The sequence below is a fragment of the Diorhabda sublineata genome, chromosome X, assembly GCF_026230105.1.
Source record: "Diorhabda sublineata isolate icDioSubl1.1 chromosome X, icDioSubl1.1, whole genome shotgun sequence".
NCBI lineage: Eukaryota > Metazoa > Arthropoda > Insecta > Coleoptera > Chrysomelidae > Diorhabda > Diorhabda sublineata.
Window position 1 is genome coordinate 29,701,499 of NC_079485.1, and position 16,155 is coordinate 29,717,653.

Consider the following 16,155-nt stretch of genomic DNA (forward strand, 5'->3'; position numbering starts at 1 on the left):
TTGCTAATAAAATTTATTTTTAGTTTTCGCTCATTGTATATTGAGATGTATATTTCTATCTTTATTACTTTATTTCGTTTACAGTTTGTGTCATGAGAAACAATCTTGTTATTGTGAAATGGGTGGAGGTGGTTAAGTGGATTGTATTTACGTTTATTTCAATTTAATTATACTATTATTCTAAATAAATTTCAATAAAAAATCATGTGGTAAAACTAAATAAAAATTATAAGATTATTGGATTATTTTTATGAAGTTTTCATTGGAGTTACAACTGTACAATTGCCCATAGTTAAGACAGTATTCGTTACAGGTGCAAATAATTACTTTTATATCTGTGATAAAAGCGGATGATGAACTAATGAATTTGTATTATTATCGAAGCCAAATTTGGATTGTTATTAGCACCCTTTCAACTTGAAAAAATCGGCGCAACTCAATATATAGATGGCTGAGCTTTAATTATGAATAGAATGATAGTACAAACTGACGTATGAAATTATGTTAGAAATTCGTTATATTATTTAAATTTTTTCTTTTTGGTTGAGAAGGCAATGCTTGAGGAGCACAACAATAATCTTCTAGGTAAGTGCTTGTAATATTTTATATCTCTTTTAATTGTATATAAAATTGTATTTATATTATTATTATAAAGTTATAAAAACTAAATATTTTATTGAATATAAAACACAGGAGAAAAATTTGTCATCCAAAAATTCCTCCTAAGATAAATTTGTCATCCAAAAACTCCTCCTGAGATAACAGTATAAATTAGATATTAAAATTATATTGGTTTACTGATAAAATATATAAAGTACATTTGACATATAGATAAGAGGTAATTACGTTAATTTCTCCATTTATATGCATTTTATAGATGATGAAGAAAATAAATTGAGTACTATGGGCGCTTCTAGAAATATGCCTAATTCTAGAGTAATTCTTTTGCAAGAAAGAAAGAAGCAAATTGAAGAAACACTAGCCAAAAGAAATCAAGAACTGAGGCAGTTATGTATTCAGGTTAGTGGAATTCATATAAGCAATTTTTATGTAGTAAATCTATTATTCTCCAAAATATTCTCTAAATAATAATATATGTAAGTATTTAACAAGTATTTTCCTTATTCATCTAAATAATTAGTTCAATAGATGCTCCAATTTAACTTAAATAACTACTTTGGTGAAGGCTCAGTTAATTAAGATTTTTGTAGCATCAAAATCTTTCTTCTTCAGTTTCAGTTCAATGTCTAGTGCTATTGAATGGAGCGCAAAATGTTAAATTTACTTAATATTCCAATAATAACAATCAATATAAAGAAATTCTTTAAATCTTCATCATCAACAATCATGAAATGCACAGCTTGGAATTATATTCATAATTGTGGGACATCCTATAAATTGGTTTAATACAAAGCATATTCAGCGTAATTTATAAATGCAACAAATCATTTTACTCCACTGGGTTACAGATCAAAGTTCATATTTTTAATAGTTGATTAATTGAGTGGTGAGTTATAATTGAACAAATAATAGAAATGAAAAATGCTCGATGAAATATTGTTTAATTAACAGTGGTTACATATATTGAGTTAAAAGGCTATATAAAACAGTATCTACCATTTCTTTGTGAAAGTTATCTAATATACACAGCTATTTTCATCTGTGAAATTGTAAATAAGAATATTAGCCAAAGATATTCTAGTAAGTCTGATAGTGAAAATAGCGACAAGACATAATCTGCCAACTTGTTTCACAAGCAACTCATAAAATATATAAATCAATAATATTTAGTTGTGATAATTATTGCATTTTTTAGTGAATTCATTGGTTTTAAGTAAATTATTTAATAACATTACAATGATTTGTGCTTATAGGAAGCAGAATTAACTGGGATAACACCACCAGAAATGCCCTTAGAACCAGGTGAAACTCTTCCTCATATCAGAAGGCGTGTTGGTACTTCTTATCAGTTACCTGAAAAGCTAATCAAAAATGTCAGTAACAAAGATGAAATGATATCAGAACTGGAGCTGGAAATTCAGTTACATGCCAATATGGCTGAAGCAGCTTTAGGGTTAGCCAATGAACAAAATATGAGTAAAGTAAGTGCTGATCTTCTTACTTAATGTTTACATTATTTCCCATTTTTAACATAACTATCCTGTTTGAACTGAACACACTGTTACACTACCACTACACTATCTAACATATGTTTTGATAAGCTAGTCATCGTCTTCAGAAAATGAAGGTAAACTAAAACCTAATAACTTACCTGTTTTATATTGAATTTTCCCGTGAAAATTATATTTATTCCTTGACTATTAAACTATAGAGTGGGCTGTAAGGAATTGACCCTCTGCCCCTATTTATTTCTCTCATTTAGCAATTTCAATGGTCCCAAAAGCATCCAATAATTTATTATTGGATATATTTTTTAACAATTTTACATTATTAATATTTGTGTCATGATTATGATCGTCAATACTCGATTTTTCGGTCCGTCTATATTTTTTTAAATGTGCTATGTGCTCTTTTAACCAGACATTAACAGATCTCTTAGTCTGCCCTATATACTTCCCATCACTATCACCACAGCTAATTTCACATAAACCATTTTTTTTCCAAATTTAGTGTTTTATCCTTAAGATTACCCAAAAATTGTTTTAATATATTGTTGGATTTATAAACCAATTTAAAACCCACTCTGTCAAATATTCCTTCCAATCCCTTTGTATAAACAAGATTAAAAGGTACCAGAGCAAATTTTACTTGATTTTCATTTTGAGTTGTGAGGTTTTCCCGCTGGATTTAAGTTTCGTGGGAGGTTTGTTGATGAAAAAAATTCAGTATAAAACAGGTAAGTTAACTTATTAGATTTTAGTTTACCTTCAGTATCTGATAAGGATAACTTAGTTATTGAAACACGCATCAGACAGTGTAAATGTGAATGTTGGTGTAGTGGTTCGTAATGAATATCACCAACCATTCCAAAAATTCCAACTTAGTTGACCTGTTTACATATCAATTAATTCCAGTAGTATATCAAACAGAAATTATGCAGCCACTTCACCAACTTTTTTGTAGACAATGAAAAGACAACACAGATCAGAATACCAGAAGCATAAACAGCAATGTTTGGCATTACAAGAAAAATTAGCAGCATTAAAAGAAAAAGCCGCTGTCGACCAACAGAAGCAAAAGAAAAAGCCCAGAGTTCCTGAAAGTAATGGTAAGTTGAGAGGCTTTTACTCAATGCTTAGAAGACTTTAATTATTTATTTATTCCTTGTAGTATTGTTAGTTTTAGATTTGTTATTGTTTTTATTGTAAAATTTCTGTTGTATGAAATGTCCTATTAAATTGCTTTTGTACATTTATTTGGTGTTGGTTGTATTTTATTTCTAAAACAACTAATTTACCCCTATTTGGATGGATGGAGGTTTTTAATCGAGAGAATTGAAAAATATTTGACATTTATTTGTAGTCTCTAATTTTGAAAATGTCTAAAATTTGGGGAAAATGTATAATTTCCCGCATTTTTTATTTCTAAGATCTTTTATTGACTTTATTCAATAAATTTATGTGTATAGTAGATAAATGAGCTGCTGAAACTAAGCTATGGGATTTGTAAATAATATTACTTAGTATAAATCTCATTTTAGTACTATTACTGCACTAAAACATTTACTTAAATGTTTTATTCTAAAAAAACTTTCTATTTTCTTATAATTAAAAAGTGTTGCCCCATTCAACATTAAAACCATTTATTTTTTTATTATATATTTCCTGTGAAATAAATTAGTAATTAATTCTGCTAGTGGAAAGATTTATATACTGAAACATTTATAAGGGATTATTTTATGAATTTTTTTCAAAATTTCATATGCAGAAATTTATGTATGCAAACACTGAGTATGTATTATGATAACAAAACCTATTAATTTTTTGTACAAAATATGAACAAGTTTGTGTACAAATTACACTATTTATGGATTTTTTCATAAATAATCATTTTTTGCTATAATGTGAAAAACTAATTATTTGGCCATTCATAGCGACTTATTGATATTTAATTTCATGGGCTCATAGGTATCATAAATCGATTAAATATGAAACCCTTGCAAGAAATACTATATCCCTGTACCAAATATTCGGCTTGGCAGTTGAAACAACAATTTCTGCTGGGGAGGAAAAGGATCACAAACGGCTACCCTTTAACATAATCAACGAAATAGGAAAAATATTTCATTGACATGCTACAAGCTTAACATTTCGCTTCTCTTATTGGGAACATTTCCAAAATAATTAACTACCATAAAATATTTTTAGTTACATAAAACAGAGTATTAGTAAAAAATTCTTGAAAAAAATAAAAATATGTTTATTGTATATTGTTGTTTGTTTACTGATTCATACATTTAATACTAACTAAATGTTTAAATCTAAGCATTCGATAATTTTATTCGCATTTTTCATTTTGCCCTTTCTGGAGCTTCAGAAATGTATTTACTATCCAATTCCTCCATCTTTTCCTGTCCTGTGACCGTATCATCATTTGATTTATTGGATTATTTCCACCGGTTTCCTTTATCTGCTATTTGTTTTTCTTGGTCTGCCCCTTCTCCTTCGTTTAGTTCTTGCTTCCCATATTCGTTTTGGTAATCTACCTCGTTCCATCCTTGTTAAGTGTCCAAACAAGTTTAATATTCAATTTAATCTCACTTTTTTTTAATTATCACATTTTCAACTGGTGATACAGTGTGAATTATAAATATTTAGCTACAAAAACATTGTTTACTTGATCACAATAACTGTAAGTTATGGCCTGTAAAATATATTTTTTTAATTAACATTAAATCCTCAGTCGTTTCCTATTTCCCCTATGGACAACAATTTTATATAATCTGTCAAAAACAAAACTAAGTAGATAATTTAAAAACAATTGGTAGCTATTCTTCATCAGAAATATTTTTCTTTGAAGAAAAATCTGTCTTAATGTTGAAAATATTACAGTAGTACAGATGTACTAATTTTTAAATTACATTCTAGGGGATGATACAGTCTCTCTTAGCACAAATGGAAATGAATCATTTATAAAAGCTGACCTTCGACATAGCATGAGCTCAGCCAAACACAGTACAACAGGAGACGGTAAAGTAGAACTCCGATACCGACAGGATGCATCAAGGCAATATAGAATGACTGATATACCGTATGTTACACAGCAGGCGAGTAAGCCTGAGGATATTTTAACAAGTGGATTTTATCGACTAAGTTTAAATGGATATAGTAAATATATGGAAAGGTGCGTACTTCTCATAAAATCAGGATTCTATTTAACTGTTAATTACTTTTTAGACGAGAAAACATGAACAATGTATACCCAAGATATATCTCAGGATCTCCCCAATTTCAATATAATTCGCAAACACCCATAAATCATTTACAGCACAATATTTCTTATCGACAACACAGCCCGATATCACAGCATAGTCCTCTCTTATCGCAGCACAGTCCTCATTTATCCCAGCACAGTCCTCATTATATTCACATTCCTCAACACAAACCTCAACTCAGTCCTCAACAATCCCAAAGGTTCTCCCAATACCCTCAGTATTCTACAGACTTTGTTGACTTTGGAAATAGACAGTCCAGTCCAACAGCATCTCTATCTACTAAAACACACTACTATCCCTCTCATCCGACATTAACAAGACAGAATTACAGGCAGTATGAAAGTGATGTTATGTATAGAAATCCTCACCAAATACAACCACACCAACAATACGAACAAATTAACGTTGGGTTAGGTGGTTATTGGAAAAGAAATCCCAATGGTGATCTTGTATGGTACTCTTCTAGCGTTATTGATAGTACTTTACAGCGTGATAAAAGGTACAACTTAGATCTGAAAATATCGGTGAGGTTTTTATTTTTCTAATTATTTTTAGATTTGGTAGTCTTGATAGAAGAAAAACTAAAAGAGTATCTAGTCGAATATCACCAAATATGGAAAATAAATCAGCTACTTTATCCGCTGTTCCTAACTATCAAGGTCAAGTCAGATGTGCATCTGTTAAAAATTCTCAGGTTAGTTAAGTATGAAGTAATTAACTGAATCGTCACTTACTATTGGAAACTAGGTGTGGTAAAACTAACAATGTTTTTCAGATATTAACTAGAAGATCACAGGATAATGGCCAGTTAGTTAGAACACAATCTTTAGGAAGTGTAGGTGCTATAACAATAGATAGTGTGTACCCAACCGATGATAGCTCATCATTTGGCAGTGATAGTAGAAATATGGAAGCGAATCAAATCTCAAAAAAACACAGAGAAAAAGAATGGTATAGCTATAATTAGATTAGATGAATCAGTGGCATTAATAAAAACAATTTTTTAGGTTAGAAACGTCTCTGGACGGACCTGTAGCACTGCAAGCACCCGCTTCTCCTCTAGGACCTGCCTCATCTCCCCAACCCTCCCTGTCGTCCTCTCAACCCACAATAGCAACGTATCCAGCTGAAGAAAAAATAGCTAAAGAAATTCCAGCCGAATCGAATCCGTCACCAAAAATTCGAGAACCCATTATCGAATTGTTTAACAATAACATACCAAAAAATTGTACAATAGTACAAGCAGGACATTGTAAACCTTACCACGAAGAAACTAAACCATTTGAAATGTCAGATTTTTATAAATACTCCACTAAATTTAAGAAATCACCAGTGAAAGTAGACTCGGATAAACAGAATAGTAGTAGTACTGGTACAAGCCACAAAAACTTGACTGAGAAATTTGAAGAGGCTCCTACAACTTCTTATTCACCTAATAATTATCAAAATATTAGTAATAAGTAAGTTTATAATGAACTTAATGGCATTTTATTTTAAAATTGATTCAAGATTTTTGAAAGTTTTGTCAATGACTCCCAGTCATATATGACTCCCCATTTTATGTCACTTTTTACTACCAAAACACAAACTCACTGGTCCTTCGAGCTGAATATGAACAGTAAAAATGTGACACTATGAATATGAAAGTTCCAAAAATTCCAAATTAGTAATCAATCTTTTTCTATTTTTTTATTAGTTTTATTTTAAACTCTCTTTTGTGTTATTCGAAATCAGTTCATATTTTAAAAAAATGCTGGTTTATTTAGGAATCGAAAACAGTTGAGTGGATTCATTCTTCCATGATTAAATTCTTGAGTATCAATGACTCTTCTTTTGATAAAAAAGTTTTGTTGGTGAGCACCTCTTCATACATTTTCATGGATTTAACAGACCGAGCAGTATGGCAGGGAGCTCCATCTTGCATGATGAATATTTGGAAATCATTCTCTGAGTTGAGGAATCAACCGATTTTTTGACACTTTTTTGTACTGAGGAATGCATACCTGAATAATAGTTTATAGCTGGATATAATTATCTCTAATGCAGTAATCAATGGAGTATTTTTTTATTTCATCATTTTCATCAATTTTTTGAAATGTTTATTATTTTTTGTTTTTTAGTGGTAGTACTCCTGTAAATTTGGATAATACTTTGAGTACCAGTCTGGATTTGGATCAACTTACCGTTTCGGATCATTTTTCGGATGAAATGAACACTTGGTATAAAGAACACCGGAAAAATAACAATAACCCAGGAAACACTACTCCAAAAAGTAGATCGACAGCCACATTAGTTTAGCAGAGAGTACAAGATCTAGAATATAGATATATCTTATTGATAGTATTTTATGAGTTTATAGCAAATAAGCCAAAATCAGTTCTATTGTTCACGCTTTATTGTCCTTAGCATCACAAAGTATTATTTTGTAACTTTTTATTGTAATTTACATTTTTAATGTCTGGAACTATTGGCGGTATTCATACTGGACACAATATTTAATATTACCACTACATCAACACTCAAAATTTATAATGTCTGGTCCTTCGAGCATTCTATGTTCGTATATGGCTAGAAGGACCAAATAGTGTAATTGTAAATGATGTATTGTTAGAAAAACAAATATGTCGGTATGAATTCCTTTATAATAAACTTATCAAATTTATTTAGAATACATTTTTTGTTATGTATTTGAACAATTATGACATGAAAATATTTTATATTTACAAACAATTTAAAAAAAAACACTAATATATTTTTTACTTCAATTCCCGAATGCTTAGGTTAATACAATACTTGTTTTTGTGAAAATTATTTTTCGAAAAATACTCGTCTTTATTTCTAATTACAAGTTTTTACTAGTATACAGGGTGAGTTTCTAATGTGACTTGGTTATTATAGAAATAACCCGAAAAAAATGTATTAACAAAAATTGTAAGTAAAGAAAATATAATGGAAATATGCTTTTGTAAATGCGATATTTTCTCAAATCCTATTTCACCAAATTATATAAGGTATTTAAAAAGATAATATAGACCCACCATGTTTTATGCTACAGAAACAATTAGTATGACAAAAAAAGAGACTGAAATGATGCTGAGAATAGAAAGAAAAATTATGTGACAAATAAAATAGAATGGCGTGTGCAGGAAATGAACTAATAAATAAATAAAAGAAGTAATGGAGAGACAAAATGTAGTATAGATGTCTAAGACATACACGGAAAGCTGAAATAGAATGATGATAGGAGTGGACGTAAAATTGGAGAAGTATACCGAGTTCGATATGGTTTGATGAGTTGGTTGATGGTTAAGAAACTGGAAACTAATAACTATGTGAACGCCTGATAAATCAGTGAAGGGACTGAGTCTCCCCTGAAAAGGGCTCTGTAAAGTTCGAAAGAGCGGTCAAGTTCCAAATAAGGGACATCGTTTGATGTAAAATATTTATAAGTTGAGAAATATGCATTGCAAAAATCACTTAAATACAAAAATGCCCGGGAATTTAAGTATTTCTAAGAAAATGTTGAAGTATTATCAAACAAACACTTATTAATGATACTAATCGACGAATCTGGTTTAAACTTAAAACAATTGTGGTTTTCTTAGCTATTTTATTTAAAGTTTCATTTTTATTTCGGCGTAGATAACATTTATTGAGCCAGATCCCAGGCCTGCTAATAAACCAATAATGTGGAATTGGTTAATTTTTTATACAGCTCTATTCAGTCCGATTCTGATTCCTCAGACCCTGAGATTGTCTGTTCATCATTATTTTCTGCACTTATCTCCTCGTCATTCTGCTTTATTATCTTCTTTGTGCATTAATTTATAATTATAAGCTAGATAAGTTTGTTTTGCTACCCTGTCACTTTCTATTTTAAACATATTGTTTATTAATTATTAGATTTCCTGTCAACATTAGAAAAAATTATATATAATAATTGAAATACAGTTTAAAAGTTCATATACGTAATAATGAAAGTGCTATCAAAATCAATTAAGTTTAAAAATATTTTTTAAAAAATTATATAAATGCCCAAACGCTTAAAAGGCTTTGGGTAAATTCCTGGGCATTTACCCATTTTATAAATATACATACCATTGGGCAATTTGCAAATATCACTAGGACATCGTATACAGGGTGAGCTAATACTATTAATGTTTTTTGTTTCACCTAGATTTGGATCATTTCAATTGTTTTTGGTATATCCATTAATTTTTCAAAAACTCTCTTATACCTAAAGTCATTAGTATATGAAATATTTTTACACCTTTATACAGATGTTGTCGATGATTTCTGTAACAATAAAACAATAAAGGATTTACTAGTTTTTCATATACACAGTGCTTATTTTGTAATAAATTCTATATGTCTTTTTAAATGTCATATAATTTTATAAAACTAAATATTGTAGTACAATTATTATATAAGTAAATACAAACTGTCGCATTTATAAAAAATTATGTTTGTTTTATCACTCAGCTAAGAGCCACCATGTAGATATTAGTATATTTTCAAGATAAGGAACTTGTCATTTCCTTAGTAACACTAAAAACTCACCATGTTTATAAGAATGTGGATGTTATATTTGTCACAACTATTGTGTAAAGACCATGTCTATAGTTTGTCTTATATTTTTTGTAAAGTATTTTGTAGTGATCTCTTAAGAGTCGTTATTTGTGAAAATTGTTTATGTTCTACTTTAGATGTCGAAGTTAACTTTATACTGGTTGTGATTTCTAGGCAATATTTCGGTTTTTTACTCTAAAACCAAACGATAGTGCCTTCTAAAGGGTTATAAATATTTTTTATATTAATATATTTTCATATTACACCAAAGTGTTTCATTTCATGCATACATACAAATTCATAAACAATGATAATAATTTCCTAGCAATTATTATCGAATCCTATAGGCCTCCATTGGGGTGAAGTATAGAGTCTTTCGAATTTTATCATTAATTTTGTGATAATTTTAGCCAGAAACTTGGACGGTTTAGAGCATAGAAGAAAGATTCGTATTTTCTGAATATAGGAAAATGATATATGCGACGAGTATGCTTATATGAAACTATACGTTACGGCAGAGAAAATTGCTGAATGGAAAAATAACTGCATCAATCCAAAGGTGTGTTGAAATTATCTCTCACTTTAGTATTCGTGAACTTACATTTTGAAATGTACGAAAATTAGCAGAGTTGTTTTTCTTGCATGGCACAAATGCTTCTACGGAAAGAATATTTTCTTTAATGAATAGCTTTTGAACAGGTGATAGTGACAAGACTTGAAATAGACACACTAAAAGCAATATTTGAAATAAAAAATGTGGGCACCTAACCAAATGGTACTCACATTTATTTGGCTTGCTTAATTAAACATAAAATTAGAATGATATTTGCTAAATACTCGAGAGAAATTATGAAATGATGTACAAAACTATTCAAGTTGTGCAGATTTAGCCTGACATGGAAAAAATGATTTATTATGTGCACTACTACCAATGCAAATAGTAATCAATGAAAACGAGGAGAACAATTCTAAATTGGCGATGAAAATTAAAAAGAGGCAAAGTGAAAATACTGGTGATGTTTGTAGTTATGGCTTTGTTGGCAGAAACATCGGAGAATTAATGATATTAGAAAATACTAAATAAAAAAGAAATTACTATGAGAATAACGTAGGAAAAACATAGAAGCTTATAATAGCAAGATATGAAAGAAAATATTAAAATATACTGACAAAATTTAGAATGAGTTGGCTATAAGTTCACAAAGACTTACAAACAATGAATGTAAGGGGATGGGGAACGTTGGTGAAGGAACAGATCAGTTTGGAAGCGAATTGTCGAGGAGACCAAGGATCACACCGAGCTGTAGTACCAATTAGTAAGGTAAGGTAATAAAACAGGAATTATATATAAGTTCATTATTTCTAGATTCCTGCTGGAAATATAAGGTGTTATTGACACCCGCACTAACAGTTTTAGACAATTGAAAATTAATTACAAACAGAAGAAAAAAATATTGATACTGGGGCGCGCTTAAATAACCAAATTATCTAAAAATTATTTATCATTTAGTTGATTTAACTCAATTTTTTAACGGTATAAACTTAGCCAAAAGAAATTCAGCAGAAAGATTAATCTTAGTGAGCAAGATCAATACTCAAATCTATAAACTATGGTCATTCAAAAATATGCAAATAGGCATAAGATAAATGTGAGGATATGTGCATTGTAGGTAACAAAATATATATTAAAGCATATTAGTCATTGAGTAAAGGATGATTTATAACAAGTTTTGTTTATGGTATGATAATTATATTTTTTGAAACCAACTTATGAATAAAATTTTTAAAGCGAGGAGTAGATGTGTACAATTAAAAAAAATGTTTTGAAAGATATATGCAAAATGAAAGAAATAGAATTTCTAACAGCTGTTTTTCTTTGGTGAGAGGGAAATTATCCAGCCCGATCATTCGGGCAACAAAGGCAACGACGAAGCGGGCTCATTCGCCAGACTGGGATCGGAAAACCCATCAATGGGCCAACACCCATTCTTGGTGTAGCGCAAGGCGGGCTCGACAGAGATGGATGGATATGCCTGGCATGAGGCAAGCGAGGACCAATATAGATGTACCCCGTTTGTGTCTTACCAAACAACTACTCCAGCTAAATAGGCGCAAAATCAGAGTAGTGACCGGACACTGCCATCTAAGACGTCACATTCACACCATGGGCATCAAAGAAGATCCGGAGTGCCGCTGGTGCATGAGGACGAAACTGCAGACCACGTTATCTGTGAGTGCCCCACACTGGCTGGTTTAAACACCTGGGCAAAACCCCACAACCTGCCTAACGACATCAAAGGGTTCAAGCCAAAGCGCCTGATCGGCTTATCTGAAGGTCTATGTCCCACAGTGTGGGCGGCTCTTGAAGCCTATGAAGTAGAACTATGAACTATATATATATATATATATATATATATATATATATATATATATATATATATATAAATGTAGAATGTGAAAAAAAACTGTTCGCAAAAAAATTTGGAATTTAGAATGATACTGTATAATTTATTAGTTTCAACATTACACGATTGAATCGGATCGATAACGATCCTGCTAGAGCAACTGTACGTTCTAATAATAATAAACAACACACCTTTGCCATTGAGGTTATTGGCCAGTTATAAATACATCAGGATTTGTTCGAAAACAGCTCTAAAGATTTGGTCAATTCTCTTTCCATGCTTTTATAATAAATTATATATTGAACCACAGTGTTTCCGAATCTAGATATTTAAATCAACCTTGATGTAATACTTTCGCGGCTTTTTTTGAGCTATCCACCAGAGGGCGGTAGCGTACAGGAAGTGATATCATGTGTCAGTTCTCGAAGAGGGTAGGCATGGAATGAAGAGAGCGTAATTTCAGATTATCTTCCTTTCTAACCAGCTCGTCGCACGGTACGGTTGCCGAGCCATTAAGTTGTTAAGATTTCAAGTTAGTGTTACTCATATTTTAAGTTTTATTTTCAACAGTTGCATTTAATTTATTGGAAACCGTAAGTATTTATTTCTTTTTAATGTGGATTATATTACTCTTTTGTATATTTTGAGAAATTTAAGAAAAATCTCCGGCCACCACGTGTACATTGTACTTGAGGAAAATGGCCGCCATATGCTAAAATTGCTTAAAATTAAGTTATCTTTTTCTTATTTCAAATATTAATCAATTTTTTGAAACTATAGTTTGATTGTTGATTATTAATGAATTATTTGATAAAATTAGTGATAGATGATATCTTTATAGGGTCATAACATGTGTAAAATAATCCACCTGTTGTCGGCTTTTGTTTCAATTGCCGGTTTATCATAACTTCTTATCATTAAAATATTGTAAACTAAGAATTATTTTTATAGGTCAATATGGGGAAAGAAAAGATTCATATTAACATCGTCGTTATTGGTCACGTAGATTCTGGTAAATCTACCACCACCGGACATTTGATCTACAAATGCGGTGGTATCGACAAACGTACTATCGAAAAATTCGAAAAAGAAGCCCAAGAAATGGGAAAAGGTTCCTTCAAGTATGCATGGGTACTCGACAAACTTAAGGCTGAACGTGAACGTGGTATCACTATTGATATTGCTTTATGGAAATTTGAAACATCTAAGTACTACGTAACCATCATTGATGCACCAGGGCACAGAGATTTCATCAAAAACATGATTACTGGAACATCTCAAGCTGATTGTGCAGTACTTATTGTAGCTGCTGGTACTGGAGAATTCGAGGCAGGTATTTCCAAGAATGGACAAACACGTGAACACGCACTTCTTGCATTCACCCTTGGAGTAAAACAACTTATTGTTGGTGTCAACAAAATGGACTCTACTGAACCACCATACAGTGAAGCACGTTTTGAAGAAATCAAGAAAGAAGTTTCCTCTTATATTAAGAAGATTGGTTACAACCCTGCTGCCGTTGCCTTTGTACCAATTTCTGGATGGCACGGAGATAACATGTTGGAACAATCTGACAAAATGCCATGGTTCAAGGGATGGAATATCGAACGTAAAGAAGGAAAAGCTGATGGTAAATGTTTGATTGATGCTCTAGATGCCATTCTCCCCCCGAGTCGTCCAACAGAGAAACCTCTTCGACTTCCACTTCAGGTAAAGTTTTTTTTTTTTTTTCATAACCCCCCAATTATGTTCTAAAATAAGGTTTTTGTATATTGAATGAAGAAAAATATAAATCTATGATAAACATGATTTTCAAAAGGCTTAATCTTTGCTGATTTGGTATTTTTATTGTAAACAAAATGTTTTTTTTTTCTGGTTTCTAATGATTAAATTTCATTGCAGGATGTCTACAAAATTGGTGGTATTGGAACAGTACCTGTTGGTCGTGTTGAAACTGGTGTTTTAAAACCAGGTATGGTAGTAGTTTTTGCCCCAGCCAACTTGACCACTGAAGTAAAATCTGTTGAAATGCACCACGAAGCCCTTCAGGAAGCTGTACCCGGAGATAACGTTGGTTTCAACGTTAAAAACGTCTCCGTTAAAGAATTGCGCCGTGGTTATGTAGCTGGAGACTCCAAAAACAATCCACCAAAGGGAGCATCAGACTTCACCGCTCAAGTCATAGTACTGAATCACCCTGGTCAAATCTCCAATGGTTACACTCCTGTCCTCGATTGTCACACAGCCCACATTGCTTGTAAATTTGCTGAAATCAAAGAAAAAGTAGATCGTCGTTCTGGAAAGACAACTGAAGAAAACCCCAAAGCCATCAAATCTGGTGATGCTGCCATTGTCAATCTAGTTCCAACCAAACCGATGTGTGTAGAATCATTCCAAGAATTCCCACCTCTTGGACGTTTCGCCGTTCGTGACATGAGGCAGACGGTCGCCGTAGGAGTCATCAAGAGTGTAAGCTTCAAAGACCCTGGTGCAGGAAAAGTCACAAAAGCTGCAGAAAAAGCACAAAAGAAGAAATAACCTTTGTCAACTCCTCGTTTATTTTGATATATTTACTTTTTTATTTGGAGTTCAAACTTATTTACTTTAAAAATTGACATTTGTGATCTGTAAATTAAACTTTGACTTTCAGAAGAAAAACAATAAAATGGTTTTCTGATTAATTGAATTTTTTAATCTCCCAATCACATTTTCAGGTAGTATCTAATTTGAATAGTTTTTCAAAATTTTCCTTTAAGCAAATTTAATAGATATCAAAATGTAATTTTTTCTTTAATGCACGGATTTTGAAAACTCAAAATTACAAGATTTAATTTCAAAAACCAGGAGTATGCTTCTAGATGATTGAAAAATTGAGAATTTCTAGAATTAGTAGTGTTTAAAATCAATTGAAATAATTATCGAGGCTGATCAGTTTTAAATTTGTGAAAAATAAATTCAAAGAAACCAAATTTTTCGAAAAAACGACAAAAACTTCGAGTTTCAAGAAGATGGGCGCATTTTTATCGATATTTTTTACATAAAATCTTAATGTAAGATGTCACTACCGGAAATTGTAAGCTTGTGTCACATGTTTATATATTCAGCGAATTTTTAGCGACGTTTATAATAAAAATTGCGACCCTACTAATTGCTTACGTTTTGAATGTATTTGATAGCAACCCTATTTTATGATCATACTACTATTATCATATGATTTTAAAGAATTTATGAGGAGAGAAACTTCAGGGCTTTTCAGATAGATTACCTCATTTCGGATCATATCATAGAACGAGATCAATGATCGCATTCAGCCTTAGAACATAGACTTTATGTTCTAAGTATTCAGCGGACATAGCGCCACTACTATTAGCGATCGGGAGTTTGTTGAGTATTTTTTGTTTTCTGTGTCTTGTTAGTTTATGACAGGTATATTTTCAAAAGATATTTTTAAATAAATTACGAGATGTACTAATCATTAAAACGAAATTATTGAGGATAATTGATGCTGTTCCAATTCATTTTTCATCTGAGAAAGGGTACAACTGACGTTTGATCACATAACACAGTCATATTAACAAATTTCATTTCTGCGCATCTGCTCCAGAGCGTGTTGCTTGTAGCGCATTATGTCACCGAACGATTCCGCTAGGGTTTCATCGGCTGAATGCAATCGATGTTTCTGTTTGTGGTAAATGGAAATTAAATAACTTATACACCTTTTATTCTCATAACTTTTTCCCACGATTCTCCTATTTTACAATAAATTTTGAATACTAATAGGCTATT

The 16,155-nt window shown here is 31.3% G+C and overlaps 2 protein-coding genes across 2 annotated transcripts; both read left to right on the forward strand.

Moving 5' to 3' along the window:
• Window positions 1-2: 2 nt before the first annotated feature.
• On the forward strand, window positions 3-10,229 carry LOC130451754 (uncharacterized). The gene is made up of 10 exons (XM_056790972.1): window positions 3-585; window positions 878-1,020; window positions 1,875-2,102; window positions 3,085-3,229; window positions 5,049-5,304; window positions 5,358-5,894; window positions 5,951-6,089; window positions 6,171-6,346; window positions 6,403-6,855; window positions 7,516-10,229. The coding sequence occupies exons 1-10, from the start codon at window positions 555-557 to the stop codon at window positions 7,691-7,693; spliced, it is 2,286 nt and encodes a 761-aa protein (XP_056646950.1). The 5' UTR covers window positions 3-554; the 3' UTR covers window positions 7,694-10,229.
• A 2,293-nt stretch (window positions 10,230-12,522) lies between these two features.
• On the forward strand, window positions 12,523-15,050 carry LOC130451755 (elongation factor 1-alpha). Its single transcript, XM_056790973.1, has 3 exons — window positions 12,523-12,962; window positions 13,321-14,079; window positions 14,272-15,050. Exons 2-3 carry the CDS (start codon window positions 13,327-13,329, stop codon window positions 14,905-14,907), a joined length of 1,389 nt encoding a protein of 462 aa, XP_056646951.1. The 5' UTR covers window positions 12,523-12,962; window positions 13,321-13,326; the 3' UTR covers window positions 14,908-15,050.
• Window positions 15,051-16,155: the final 1,105 nt, after the last annotated feature.